We start from the raw sequence: 15,095 nt of genomic DNA on the forward strand, positions 1-15,095 counted from the left end.
ATACAAATTATCTTCGAATTTGTCATTTGTTCCGTAACCGAAATACAAACCACGCTATTTACATTGGGTTTACCTTTTAGCCCAATGTAAATAGCTAAGGTTTGTATGGTTAGGAAAAATACAAATTATCTTTGAATTTGTCATACTTATCAATAGAGCTTTGGTGTGCAACAAAATCATTTCAGACATTACAATCACCTGTATATGCAAATATCTACCATCCAAAAAACAGAAAATGGTGTAGATTTTGTATATCAAATGATGGAAATTCGAAGTCATCTATTTTCAATATGCTAAACATATTCACTTACCTAACTTTCTGGTATTTCGTTCCTTAGTTGGAGCGCTTGTAAACTGACACGATATGAGATGAGGAATGATTTCATCCTTCAAAGAACCCATGTCTCCACATGGGGACCTGCAAAATTGCAAATTTTATAATAATTCGTTAATAATCACCAAACATACATATAAATTTTACATTAGTATCTTATTAACATGAAACTACCACTTCATTGTCTACATAGAATTTGCTCTTTGAAATGAACTCAAGCAACTAGGTAGTAGGTTGGCCAGGGCAACAGCCACCCATTGAGATACTATCACTAGAGTTATTGTGTCCTTTGACTGGTCAGACATTACTACATTGGATCCTTCTCTCTAGTTACGGTTCAATTTCCTTTTGCCTACACATACACCGAATAGTCTGGCCTATTCTTTACATACTCTCCTCTGTCCTCATACACCTGACAACAATGAGATTACAAACACTACTTCCTCACTCAAGAGGTTAACTATTGCAATGTTATTGTTCAGTGGTTACTTTCCTCTTGGTAAGGGTAGAAGAGACTCTTTAGCTATGGTAAGCAGCTCTTCTAGGAGAAGGACACTCCAAAATCAAACCATTGTTCTCTGGTCTTGGATAGTGCCATAGCCTCCGTCCTATGGTCTTTCACTGTCTTGGGGTAAGGTTCTCTGGCTTGAGGGTACACTTGGGTACACTATTCTATCTTAATTCTCTTCCTCTTGTTTTTTTAAAGTATTTGTAGATTATATATAATATATTTATTTCAATGTTGTTACTTTTCTTAAAATTTTTATCTTAATTGTTAATTACTTTTCTTGTACTTTCCTTATTTCCTATACTCACTGGGTTATTTTCCCTGTTGGAGTCTTTGGGCTTATAGTATTTTGCTTTTCCAACTAGGGTTGTAGCTTAGCAAGTAGTATTAATAATAATAATAATAATAATAATAATAATAATAATAATACATACATACATACATACATATACCAAAGCACTTCCCCCAATGGAGGATATTAGATTTGTCAAAAATTACTAAATAACAATTTACAATACGACCATCCTTACTCTTTACTCAGAATATATTCGATGACCCATCTCTTCATAATATAGAGGTGGGAATCTGTCAGAGATGTCGACACATCAAGTGACTTTGCAGAGTTCAAGACACGGCCAGATAAATTGAGAACCTCGTCGTAATCTCCGCCAGCTACGGCAAACATCAAACGACCTGTTTCAGATGCAGTGCATATGACATCACTATCTGCAAATTGAAATATACAGTATAATGAAATGAAGATAATCAATTCTCTACAAAAACAAGAAACTAGCAACTCATTTTAACCGGCCCAAGGTAATACAGTAGCGTAAAAGTGAATATTTTCATAAAAAAATAGTCCTGCAAACTTTAAAAGGGATTTTGACATAGGAAAAATCTATTTTTTGGGTGAGATAGCCATGTCGTCCTGTTCCTTCTGGCAACTTCTACAGCATAATATTTCTGTGATTGATATTACAAGAGAATTACCGTCAGGTATCACGGAGTTCCAACCCCTGGAAACGACTATCCGAAGATATCGTGTATTGTAAAAGAAATTACCAAGGTTCTAAGCATTATAATCTTTTCAGTTAAAAGCAAATGAACTGTTCAATGCAAGCTAAGGTAATGTAACATATTATCTTTTCAGTTAAAAGCACAAGAACTGTTCAATGCAAGCCAGGGTAGCGTGACTTACTTATGGCGGGCTTTGATTTTGGTCCCGGTGGCGTAGCCTTCAAGAAATCTACCTGCTGATTGGCACTTAACATTGTCAATGCCGCTCCACGAGCTCTGTGCTGGTTCAAAATGGACTGGAGCTTCACATCACTGACTAAGTCACTTGTAATGATCACCACATCATCGACATTATGCTGAAATAAAAATCCAATGTTCTTTTGTCAAGATACATACATACATATACCAAGGCACTTCCCCCAATTTTGGGGGTTAGCCGATATCAAACAAATGAAACAAAAAAGGGGACCTCTCCTCTCTACTTTCCTCCCAGCCTGACAAGGGACTCAACCGAGTTCGGCTGGTACTGCTAGGGTGCCACAGCCCACCCTCCCACGTTATCCACCACAGAAGAAGCTTCATAACGCTGAATTCCCTACTGCTGCTACCTCCGCAGTCATCCAAGGCACCGGAGGAAGCAGCAGGGTCTACCGGAACTGCGTCACAATCGCTCGCCATTCATTCCTATTTCTAGCACGCTCTCTTGCCTCTCTCACATCTATCCTCCTATCACCCAGAGCTTTCTTCACTCCATCCCTCCACCCAAACCTTGGCCTTCCTCTTGTACTTTTCCCATCAACTCTTGCATTCATCACCTTCTTTAGCAGACAGCCATTTTCCATTCTCTAAACATGGCCAAACCACCTCAACACATTCATATCCACTTTAGCTGCTAGCTCACCTCTTACACCCGTTCTCACCCTCACTATTTCGTTCCTAACCCTATCTACTCGAAATACACCAGCCATACTCCTTAGACACTTCACCTCCAACACATTCAATTTCTGTTTCTCCGTATATCATAAACAGAATTTAAATCTCAGTCCTGTATTATAAATTCAAGAAAAGTCATATCTAATTGAAAATTTTTTATTACCTGCGTATATTTAGTTCCTTTAAAATTAACCAAAAAAGTATAATTTTTATCATAAAAAAAAAATTCAGGGGTAATTTACAATAACCTTAACCTTGCACTCGGTGTTTCCCAGTCACACCCAACAAAAGCAGAGGAGAAAATCTCCTACCCAGTCGAACTCAAAATCTCTTAGTCATTTTAAATGGTCACAACTCAATTTCTATACAATCTGACACTGCTGACAGAAATAAGAGACCAGAGGCAGGCTGTATACAATAAATACAATACATTAATGAATTTCTAACAAAAAGAAAATAAATTTTTTTTTGCTCTAAACTTCTTACTATAATTAGGCCTATAAACAGCCTGAATAGCAGCTTACAAGGGATGGCCTCTTATCAACTCATTTAGGAGTGATTGTTTAAAAACTTTAGTCATTATCTCTGGAAAGAAGAAATATGAAAACCATAAGCTTGACCAACATCAAGGAGCAATGAATAAGAACGTAACTTTGCTGCCAGGCATATTTTTTTATGTTCATTATAATCCATTGCCAATAAACAACATTTGTAAATACTTAAAACTTTTTCAAATAGCATATAAGTACAGTAAATACACCAGAATTCTGAGATGAAATAAAAAGATTACTGTGTTGTAGTAAATACGAGTCCGATAAACAGGCAGTATGATAAGATCTTAATAGTGTTTACCCCTCAGCCACAATTGGTCCAATAGCATTTACATCTAAATATTTCTGTGTTGAGAACCCTTTAGTAAAACCTAACTAGTCATGGGAGCTCCCCAAGATAAAAAAAAAAGGATTACAGAGGAAACATTTATACAATCAATCCCATAATCAGAACAAATTCAACAAATCGCAACATTAGAATAGGTCACGCTAGTATGTACCATTAGTCATCAAGAAGGAAGGTATGAATACAGCATTGTGATCAACTGGTATATCTTATCATTTTCTTATTTCATACATTTTTTTTATATTTGCCGAGTCACATCACACTGCTCCAGGGGAATAAAATAATGAAGTGAAATGGGAACAAGAATTGACTTGAGCTGCGAATACTTTCCTTAAAATGATATTTTCATAATAAAATAAATTTTTGAACATACTTACCCGCTGGTTATATAAGAATGGCTAAAGTCCCTGACGCTCCGGCAGAACTATTCAAAACTCGTGGCTAACGCAGGTATGCCAGGTGTACACTAGCGCCCTGGTGGACTACAGGTAGAACTACTCCAACTTATTCAGATTTTTCTTGCCCCTTGGTCTCTAGAGGGGAGGAGGGTGGGATTATAACTTATATAACCAGCGGGTAAGTATGTTCAAAAATTTATTTTATTATGAAAATATCATTTTTCAACATACTGTACAAACTTACCCGCTGGTTATATAAGAATGGCTGATTGATACCCTTGGTGGCGGGTCAGAGACAGCAATTTGATTGGAAATTCACTTAATAGTTACACATAACTAATATAAGAGGTTTGTACCTGATAAAGAAGCATACTGCAATGGTTCTCTGCCTCATTCTGTCTGCTATCCTTAGAAGATCCAGCAGTCCACCCAGGGGGCTGAAGATCTCTAGGAGCTGTCAAACGGTGCCATAACCTATAACATGACAGGACCTCAACTAATACCCTTGTTCCGAGCGCTCTCAAGGAACATGACCACCTGACCAAATCAATAGATTGCGGAAGACTGTCGACCAATCTCCACATACAACCATAAAACAACAAAGTTCCAAGAAAAAGAAAAGGGTACTAGGAATTAGGGGAACATAGTGGTAGATCCTTCACCTACTACTGCATTCGCAGCAACGAATGGACCCAAAGCGTAGCAGTCCTCATAAAGAGTGAACATGTTTTAAGTAATGGGATGCAAATACTGTACAGACTTACTTCTCCAAAAAGTCGCATCCATTATGCTTTGCAGAGAACAATTCTGTTTAAAAGCTACTGAAGTAGCCACTGCTCTTACTTCATGTGCCTTCACCTTGAGCAGTCTAAGATCCACCTCATCACACTGTGAATGAGCTTCTCTAATTAAAAGCCTTACAAAAAAGGATAGAGCATTCTTCGACATAGGCTGCGAGGGCTTCTTGACTGCACACCAGAGCGCCTCCGAGCTGCCTCTCAAGCTCTTTGTTCTGTCCAAATATATCCTTAAAGCTCTAACAGGACAGAGTACTTTTTCTATCTCATCGCCCACTATGTCATAGAGATTAGTAATTTCAAAAGACTTGGGCCATGGACGAGAAGGGAGTTCATTCTTGGCCAGAAAACCCTGCTGCAAGGAACATATTGCTCTTCCGTTTCTGAATCCAATGTTCTTGCTGAAAGCATGGAGCTCACTGACTCTTTTAGCCGTTGCCAAGCTTACTAAGAAAAGGGTCTTCAAAGTCATATCTTTAAAAGTAGCTGAGTGCAGAGGTTCGAACCTGTCACTCATAAGGAATCTAAGTGCTACATCCAAATTCCTGGCAGGTGATACCTGATGACCTCTCTTAGATGTTTCAAAAGACCTAAGTAGGTCTTGTAAATCTTTACTGTTGGAGAGATCCAGATTCCTATGTCTGAAAACAGTTGCCAGCATACTTCTGTATCATTTAATCGTTGGGACAGAGAAGTTACGCTTATTCCTCAGATCTAAAAAGAAGTCAGCAATCTGTGTTATAGAGGTATTGGACGAAGAAATCGAGTTAGCCCTACACCATTCTCTGAATACCTCCCATTTGGACTGATACACCCTAATGGTAGAAGTTCTCCTTGCTCTTGCAATAGCCTTGGCTGCTTCCTTCGAAAAACCTCTAGATCTTGCGAGTTTTTCGATAGTCTGAAGGCAGTCACACGTAGAGCTTGGAGGTTTTGGTGGTTTCTTGCCAAATGGGGCTGTCTGAGAAGATCTGCTCTTAACGGAGGGCTTCTCGGCACGTCCACTATCCACTCCAGTACCTCCGTGAACAACCCTCGACGGCCAGAAAGGAGCAATTAGGGTCATCCTGGTCCCCTAGTGAGATACGAACTTTTGCACCACTTTGTATAGGATCTTGAAGGGTGGAAACGCGTAAACATCCATGTGTGTCCACTCCAACAGGAACGCGTCTATGTGAGCTGCCTCGAGATCCGGAACTGGAGAGCAATACGTTCCCAGTCTCTTTGTTTTGAAGGTTGCAAAGAGATCTATGAGAGGGCGATCCCATAATCGCCACAGCTTCTTGCAAACATCCAGATGCAGCATCCATTCTGTGGACAGAACTTGATTCCTCCTGCTGAGCCTGTCTGCACTCACATTCTTGGCTCCTTGAATGAATCGAGTCAATACAAGAAGCCTCCTTTCCTTTGCCCAAAGGAGTAGAGATCTCACTAACTAGTACAGAGACTTCGAGTGGGTCTCCCCCTGATTTGCTATGTACGCTAGGGCCGTGGTGCTGTCCGCATTGACCTGAACCACCATGTCTAGGACCAGATCCTCGAATCCTTTGAGGGCTAAGTGCACCGCTAAGAGCTCCTTCTGATTGATATGAAGAGCCCTCTGTTCCTTTGTCAAAAGCCCTGAGATCTCTCTATTTCCCAATGTTGCTCCCCACCCCGAATTTGAGGCATCTGAAAACAACACGAGGTCTGGGTTCCTCTGCTCCAACGAGAGGCTCTCGCTGAGTTTGTGAGCATTGTTCCATCATCGAAGCTGTGCTCTGATCGTACTCGTAACGGGAATACTCTCCTTGTCGAGACTGTCTCCCCTCTCCCAATGAGCAATGAGGTGCTGTCTCCCCAGAGATACAAACTTCTCTAGAGATGAGAGGGTTCCCAGAAGACTCATCCATTCTCTTACTGTAGTGACTTTCTTCTCCATAAAGGCCTCCAGCCTTAGAAGTGCTGACTGAACTCTTGCAGGCGACGGAAAAGCCTGAAAATCCTGACTCCGAATCTCCATCCCCAAATAAAGGATCTTCTGGGAAGGAGTCAGCTGTGACTTCTTTGAACTCACTAGAAGTCCCAATTCTTTTGTCAAATCTAGGGTCAATGAAGGTCCTTCAAACAGCGATCGACCAAGGGAGCTCTTATCAACCAATCGTCCAAGAACAGGGAGGCTCTGATGCCTCTCGAGTGCAGCATGCTCGCCACATTCATCATTAGTTTTGTGAAAATCAGAGGAGCTGTGCAGAGGACGAAACATAAGGCTCGAAACTGGTAGACGTCCTTCCTGTATACGAACCTCAGATAACGTCTGCAGCTTGGATGTATCGGAACATGGAAATAAGCATCCTGGAGGTCCAATGATACCATCCAGTCGCCTTTCCTCACTGCTGCCAGCACAGTCTTCTGAGTCTCCATAGTGAATTTCGAGTTCTGGATGTAGCGGTTGAGGGCGCTCACATCCAGAACCAGTCTCCATTCCACTGAACTTTTGGGGACTAGGAACAAGCGGTTGTAAAACCCTGGAGACTCCACGTCCCGCACCCTTTCTATCGCTCTCTTTTCGAGCAGAAGCAACACCTGAAGGTGCATGGCTTGCCTCTTCGGTTCTCTCTTGTACAGGATCTGCGGCTAAAGGAGGTTTTGATACGAACAGAATTTTGTATCCTTCCTTTAGAAGACATACAGACCAAGGGTCCGCTCCCTTCTTCTCCCAGGCCAGCCACGCGATGCTCGCGCTGACGCTCCGCGGCGTCCTGGCGCTCTGCCCATTCATGACTCGACTGGCGTAGGTCATCACGCTGACGCTTGGCGCCTGCCTGGTGCTGCTGCTGACACTCCGCGCCTTCATCAATTAACTTCTGAGCCTCATCACGCTGCCGCTCAGGCTCCGCTTGCGCCTCGCGCCTGCTTCCATCCTGCCGCTTCGCGGTTTGCTCCGCCATTTGGCGAACGTCATCACGCTTGGACTGACGACTGGCTGTATGCTCTTTTAATAGCTGTTGTGAAACAGAGCTCTGCCGAGACAAATCTACCTCCACCTGCCGCTGAACAGTGAAACTGGGAGACCGCCTGTGCGATATCACGTCAGTCCCAGAGACAACAGGCCGCCTGTGCGACAACGGGTCTACCACTGAAGACTGACGCCCAGCCACACTGCCAACAGCCGGTCGATAAGACTACATCATCGACGAGAGCTGTTGTTTCATGTCCAACAACATAGCCCACTTTGGATCACCTTGAGGAGATAATTGTGCAGCCTTTTCTATAGCAAATTCGCCCTCTTCATCGCTCTCCAATCGTTCACCCCTTTCGGGAGAAGAGTCCCAGTCCGAAGGGAGAGGCGGAGCATGAATCGTCACACTCCGCATCCGAATCAATTACTCTATCTCCATCGGAACCCATATTTGAGCGCTTCGCAGGCGAACACTCGTCAAGGGACCGAAAACGTTCAGGTGTCTCCCAATGACTACAGCCCGGCTGTTGCGGGAAGGAAACGTGCCGCTGTTCCACAGACTGAACTTTCCTCTTAATCGGTCTAGAGGCTTTACACCACTTATCGTCACGTGACCCTTCATCTGAAGAAGGGGACAAAGCACCAACCTCACTTTTTCTATGGTGAGGGTGAGCGACCTGAGCTACATTAGCAGGATCACTCGAGGGAACGTCTAAGCAAGTGATGAAGCATCTCGTTCCCTTTCGCCCTTCGACATAACTTCTCCCCTTCCGGGAGCTTGACAGAGGTCTTAGGCTAGGCGAACGACTGGATCGCGCAGGCGTGCCCTCCACAACACTTAACACATTCGTCGAACTTTTAACACTTGATTGATCACTAGTACGACCACTTTTAAGTAAATTAATTTCTGACATAATTTGTTTTTTGTCCGCCCCTAAAGATTCAACCCTCACACCGAGAGCTTGAATTGCGGACAACATCTCCCTCATCGTAGGTTCTTTAGGCTCTTGATCTACCACTACGGGGGAAGAAATAGGATTAATGACATCAGACCCAGATAAATCCACAGAACAGGAAGAACTACGTCTAATCCTATCTCTCTCTAATTTCTGAGTATAACGCTCATAAGCTACCCACTGACTTTCCGTTAACGAAGAACATTCTTCACACCAATCCCCATAAGCACACGATTTTCCCCTACATTTAACACAAATTGTGTGCGGATCAACAGAACCTTTAGGAAGGCGAGTCTGACAACCCTTACTACACTTCCTATATACAGGGGAGGGGTCGACCATATTGAAAAGTGACGAGAGAAAATTAAACAATAACAAAGGTCAAAATACCTAAATAACCCCAAAATAATAAAGATTTCAAGAATATTTGAAAAGGAAATCACTAAAGCGAAAGCCCAAAACAAAAAGACAGAGTACATCACCAAATAAACCGTCCAATGTAAATAGCGAGTGAATTTTCAACGTTCTGGCCAGTATGGCCGGCAGAGAAAATCTGAATAAGTTGGAGTAATTCTACCTGTAGTCCAACAGGGCGCTAGTGTACACCTGGCATACCTGCGTTAGCCGCGAGTTTTGAATAGTTCTGCCGGAACGTCAGGGACTTCAGCCATTCTTATATAACCAACGGGTAAGTTTTATGTTTAAGTTTTATGTTTAAAAAAATTATTTCAAACAATTCAGGCTTCTTTTAGAATGCATAATATACTGTTAATAAAGACAAGGAACACATGAAGTACTTGGCAACACAATCACGAGAGCTTACTTTAATTTTTGCCGAAATGTGTCTCAGTGAATCAGCAGTCCCAGGATCATCAGCAGTGTTCACCATTGTTATGTCCAGGTTCAACTTCAGATCATACTGCTCTACCAATTTCCTCATCCTCTGCTCTGCACCACTACTCACAACCACTGTTGCCTCTGAAACGCATTTAAAATGACTTTTATCGGTATTTTCCACTTGTACTTAGTCTCTGTCAGATAATCCCTCCACTCTACCAGTAAAATTTCTTCATCTTATCAGTCAGAAAAACTCTTAAATACCTCAGTGAACAAAATCTATCATTCTTTGCATGCAGAGCAAAGGGGGCTAGAAAGACAACTGATTAGAAATACTGTAGTAAGAATAATTCAAATTTTTGCATTCGCAGGAGACATATTTTACCAACTCTAGGCTGATTTAATCCTAATAAAGGGGATGGTGTAGATTTTTTTCGTCATTTTATTTGAAAGAGGATTCACAACTGTTGTAATGTATATGAGTAACTTTGATAAGCCATTTGTATCTTTCAGTTATCTTTGTACCCTAGGATGTGCTAGTTAACATCAAACGGACTTTCCTTGCAATGACCATGATGATATCACTGAACTTTTTAGCCAAAATTATAAGATATTCGAAAATTTATACCAAACTACTGTTGAAGAATCAACAGTAAATGAGCAATACACGATATGAAACGTTGAATACTCTGAACGAACAAGATATAACGATAGTGGAGGTCTTGTAGAGAGTGGGGTTCCCCTGCTGTATGGGACCGGAAAAGCAGCCGTCAAAGTAAGTAAGAAGAATGTGGTCCTAGCCCTAAAATGTTTTGTGTTGTTGAAGTCCCTTCCCCCAGAGTTCCTCAGATGATAGTACTATGATAATAATATGACTCAATCTTGCTAATCCTCTTAAATGAAGTACAACAAAACATTAAAAACCAAAACCACATTCTATACGAAATAATTTTTGTGATTATGGCTATGTAATTTGCCTTAAAATAAAGTATAGACTAAACATATTCATATAGTTTCTTATAGCTAAAAATTCTAACAATAACAATGTACAGTATTAGGAAATTTAATCAAAGAAACTTGAAAAAAAAAAAAATCATTCTCAATGCAAGCCACTGAACTACAGTAATCAGGACATGACTATAACAAATTATCTAAAATTAACATTCATCACATCAGATAATAATGTGTACAGTATCTTTAAAAGTGAACAAACAAGTACTGTACTGAAATGCACTTTTCATTTATACTTTAAACCTTTTACCCCCAATGGACGTACTGGTACGTTTCACAAAACTCATCCCTTTACCCCCATGGACGTACTGGTACGTCCTTGCAAAAAACTGCTATTTACATTTTTTTTTTGCATATTTTTGATAACTTTATGAGAAACTTCAGGCATTTTCCAAAAGAATGAGACCAACCTGACCTCTCTATGACAAAAATTAAGGCTGTTAGTGCAATTTAAAAAATATATATTGCAAAATGTGCTTGGAAAAAAAAATGCCTGGGGGTCAAGGGTTGGAAAGTTCCAAATGCCCTGGGGGTAAAAGGGTTAAATAAATCATTTAAATATTGTATCACATAAATGTTACCCATAAATCCAGCTTCCTGTAGCAGATGCAAAGGATAGCAAACCATTGGAAGGGTCCCCAAAGGCAGCAAACACTTAGGATTGTGATTTGTTAAGGTGGTCATCCTCATTCCTGGACCCGCAGCTAAAACGATGGCTTGTGCTTCCAACCGCATTTTGCTCTGAAAGGCAAACATATAATTTTTAAGTACCCAGGACATCATCAAACACAATAAGGCTGCATAACATGTTTTAATATTAATATTATTATTATTATTACTAGCTAAGCTACAACCCTAGTTGGAAAAGCAGGATGCTATTAGCCCAGGGGCAGGGGCTCCAACAGGGAAAATAGCCCAGTGAGGAAAGGAAACAAGGAAAAATAAAATATTTTAAGAACAGTAACAACAAGATTAAAACAAATATTTCCTATATAAACTATGAAAACTTTAACTAAACAAGAGGAAGAGAAATTAGATAGAATAGTATGCTCAAATGTACCCTCAAGCAAGAGATCTCTAACCCAAGACAGTGGGTATTACAACTTTCATTGTAATAAGTTATATACATTAGAAGGAAATAAAGTAGAAATGAATAGGCTGTGGGATTCACGCAGCAAGTCGAGAGAAAATACATAAAAAGTCATTGGCTATACCATCATACTAACATATATCAAACCTTACCCAAGCATTAGCACTACTAAACATAAAAATATAATGTTCCTCCCTAACCCACCCAAGATGCCTTGCCCTTATTCATAGGGAAGGTTACGACCTTGACCCACACTGGCCCCACGTACTTAAAATAACCTACGTTTTAATACTCAACGTACCATACATTTAAGTATATCTGAACAGCACACGAGTAAAGATATACGGTAACTAATGCATACAACTATGTATAGCAATAGAAGTTGGAATTGTTTTTACGTTATTTACGGGTAGAAACATTAAAATAGTACGAACAAAGACGCTCTGCATCTAATAGTAAAGAGATTATGATAATTATTATATTATAAAGTTGGGAGCCTTCATATAACGACCAACAGGACCTCTTGCGTGGATAGAACACCACTTAATCTAACCTACAAGCCGTGCCCTTACCTACTTAACTGATGGGGGCTCACGCTCACCGCAAACCCCCTTCGGGATGTATGTATGATAGCGGCCACCTATATGTATTATTATGTCAAGCTTAGAATACGGCAGTGTAAGAGGGGTCGCTGGGGGCATTAGCCCCCCCCCATTAGGTAAGTAGGTTAGGTTAGGAGGGAAAGTTTAGGTTAGTTGATGTCCATTTGTAACGAACGTGTGAGGAACTGGCCGCTGATGTACAAAGGCTGGTATTATTGTACTGTATTACAGGGTAAAGTAACCTAGGGAAAAACTACTTTTTTTCTATAGAAGAAGGTCCGTTCTCTCCAATAATACCCAAAAGCCCCCACCCCTTCGACTGCCGTATTCTTAACGATAGGGTTGAAAGTACGCGTTATGGGACATGACTGTCATCATACATACACCACTATAGTTGTAAGGAGGATAGAGCTAATCAATAAAGAACCAGGAATACAGTTTAAGCAGTAAGAAAAATACAGTTAATATAACTTTTTAGACATTTATTAACTACGGAATTGTCCTGCAGAATTCACCTACGTCACGTAGGGTAGGATAACCTTAGTAGCCTAAGGTATAGCATGCAAAAACTGATCCATATGTTAGCTTCTTTTATATATCTAACTGGTTTGTAGTATTAACAATTTTAAACTTACCTGAGTTATTACAACACTGTAACACTGAAAAAATACAAATATTATCACACTGGAACTTTATTATTTACGTTTTGTTTGCCAATTTTCTAAAATGACAATTACAGAAATCAGTTTATGGCCCTATGTTTGGTAGCATCTTTGTAACTGCACCTCTTACTCTGCTCTTATGAATCTTGTGTTAAAATAATTTCAAATATTATTTCTTTTAACTAATAGCTTTTTTCTGTGTTAATTTACGCATTAAATCTTTAAGACCTTCAATTTCGCTCATGTAATTTCCACTATCGTGTGTTTCCATGATATTTCCAATAGAGGAAAAGATCAGGCCAACACTCATACACTGAAAAACTATTCAATATTACGTTATAAAACTGAAATCTAGAGCCTCATTTGTAAATAGCCTTCTTAAAGAGTTTATAATATTAGCTGCATTGATAGTAACACTGTCTTTAAACCAAGAATTGTGTCCAAGATTCAAAATAATGGTTAAATGGCTGATGCAACTTTCCGACAAAATTATTATATTTGTTCTCAGTCTATATCCTCTTCTGAATCTTCTGTTCCATTTTTATCATCATCTATAGTCGCCTCTCTTTCTCTAGCGACTAATGGTGGATTAATTGATACCGCAGTGTTGAATTCACCATTTATTCGTTGTGATCAAACCTGGTGACATGGATAATATGCTAGTTAGTATCATTACAAATTGACATGTTATTGATCTAAAATTCATGTGTCAGACAATGAATAACACAATGATTTGTATGTTGATCGTTATAGCCTCCTCTAACTTACAGTTGTTAATGTATCAACATATTACATAATTGTGTACAACATTATACACACACGATGCGGTATTGTGGTAGTTTTGGAGATTGCTCTATGGTGTGTATTCTCTGCAAATTCTCATTCATAATTACGTTATTCATTCGTTGTTGTTGTTGAAGATTGCCTGGCCCTTTTGGCCAGACACAGGCTCTTTTTTATTCATTCACGATTAAGATATGATTATGCTCCGTACATCAATGGCTTGATTCTTTTCCTATAGTGGTGTTCGACATGTGTTAAGACTAAAGGTTAATGCGCCCGGGTTTAGCGCTTCCATAAGCACATTTTCTCTCGCTAGCTTTTAACTCATTATTCTAGTTCCCTTTTCTTCAGTATAGCTATATTATTTATTTCACACATATACTTATTCTGCATTCGCTCTTATGGCGATTACATCGTCTATTAGTAATTTAGTTCATAGTATATCTAAGTTTTATTCTACTGAGTCTCTTTTCTAATACAGTTTCAATTTTGCATATGTAACTTCCATTATCGTGTGTTTACATAATATTTTCAATAGAGGAAAAGATCAGGCTAACATTTACGAATTGAAAAACTATTCAATATTACGTTATAAAACTGAAATCTAGAACTTCATTTTTAAATAGCCTTCCTAAAGAGTTAATAATATTAGCTGCATTGATGGTAACACTGTCTTTAAACCAAGAATTATGTCCAAGATTCAAAATATTGGTTAAATGGCTGGTGCAACCTTCCGACAAAATTATTATAATTGTTCTCAGTCTATATCCTCTTTTGAATCTTCTGTTGCCATTTTATAATCATCTATTAGTAATATATTTCATACTATGTCTTAAATTTATTCTACTGGGTCTCTTTTCTTATATATTGAGCTTATTTTCCCTTATTCGATCACTAAATTCTTCGGCATCTGAATGCCAATATACTGCATAATATCTTATGGAGAAATTCAAGTATTTCGCTGTCCTTTCTATCCAGTCATAAGTTTTCTTAATCCTATTTTAAAACAAAAAACAATATATATCTCATTATTATTTATATATTTTTCTATTCATAACTCCCCATGTCTTGTTTAGTATATAGGAATCTTTTTTTAAGATCTCTACTTTAGGAGAATTTTTGTGTTTTATGTTTCTCTGTTGCCAATGTCATGCATATAAAGCTTATTTTGCAATTTTCCATGCACTATCTGGATTATTTGATTTTTCTCCTGACGTATTTTAAATAACTCGTTTTACCATCTAGGAATTCAGAACCATATATACATAATGTTCCTAAAAACATTAATGAGAAAATTTATAATATTGCTCCATATAGTACTGTTCAGAA

At 39.3% G+C, this 15,095-nt stretch overlaps 1 protein-coding gene across 2 annotated transcripts in view; it reads right to left on the reverse strand.

Annotated features, from left to right (window-relative positions):
- LOC137642279 (translation initiation factor eIF2B subunit gamma-like) overlaps positions 1–13,105 on the reverse strand; it is a 29,824-nt gene extending 16,719 nt beyond the window's left edge. Inside the window, exons 1-6 of one of the 2 annotated variants that reach the window (XM_068374807.1) lie at positions 12,957–13,105; positions 11,211–11,370; positions 9,605–9,759; positions 2,041–2,215; positions 1,373–1,568; positions 312–418 (exon numbers count right to left, since the gene is read on the reverse strand). In XM_068374807.1, the coding sequence (XP_068230908.1) occupies positions 312–418; positions 1,373–1,568; positions 2,041–2,215; positions 9,605–9,759; positions 11,211–11,364 (787 nt within the window). In that variant the 5' untranslated portion in view covers positions 11,365–11,370; positions 12,957–13,105. The remainder of the gene's footprint in view (positions 1–311; positions 419–1,372; positions 1,569–2,040; positions 2,216–9,604; positions 9,760–11,210; positions 11,371–12,956) is intronic. The other variant, XM_068374808.1, reaches the window with a different exon arrangement.
- Between the last annotated feature and the right edge of the window lie 1,990 nt (positions 13,106–15,095).

The sequence above is a fragment of the Palaemon carinicauda genome, chromosome 6, assembly GCF_036898095.1.
Source record: "Palaemon carinicauda isolate YSFRI2023 chromosome 6, ASM3689809v2, whole genome shotgun sequence".
Taxonomy (NCBI): domain Eukaryota; kingdom Metazoa; phylum Arthropoda; class Malacostraca; order Decapoda; family Palaemonidae; genus Palaemon; species Palaemon carinicauda.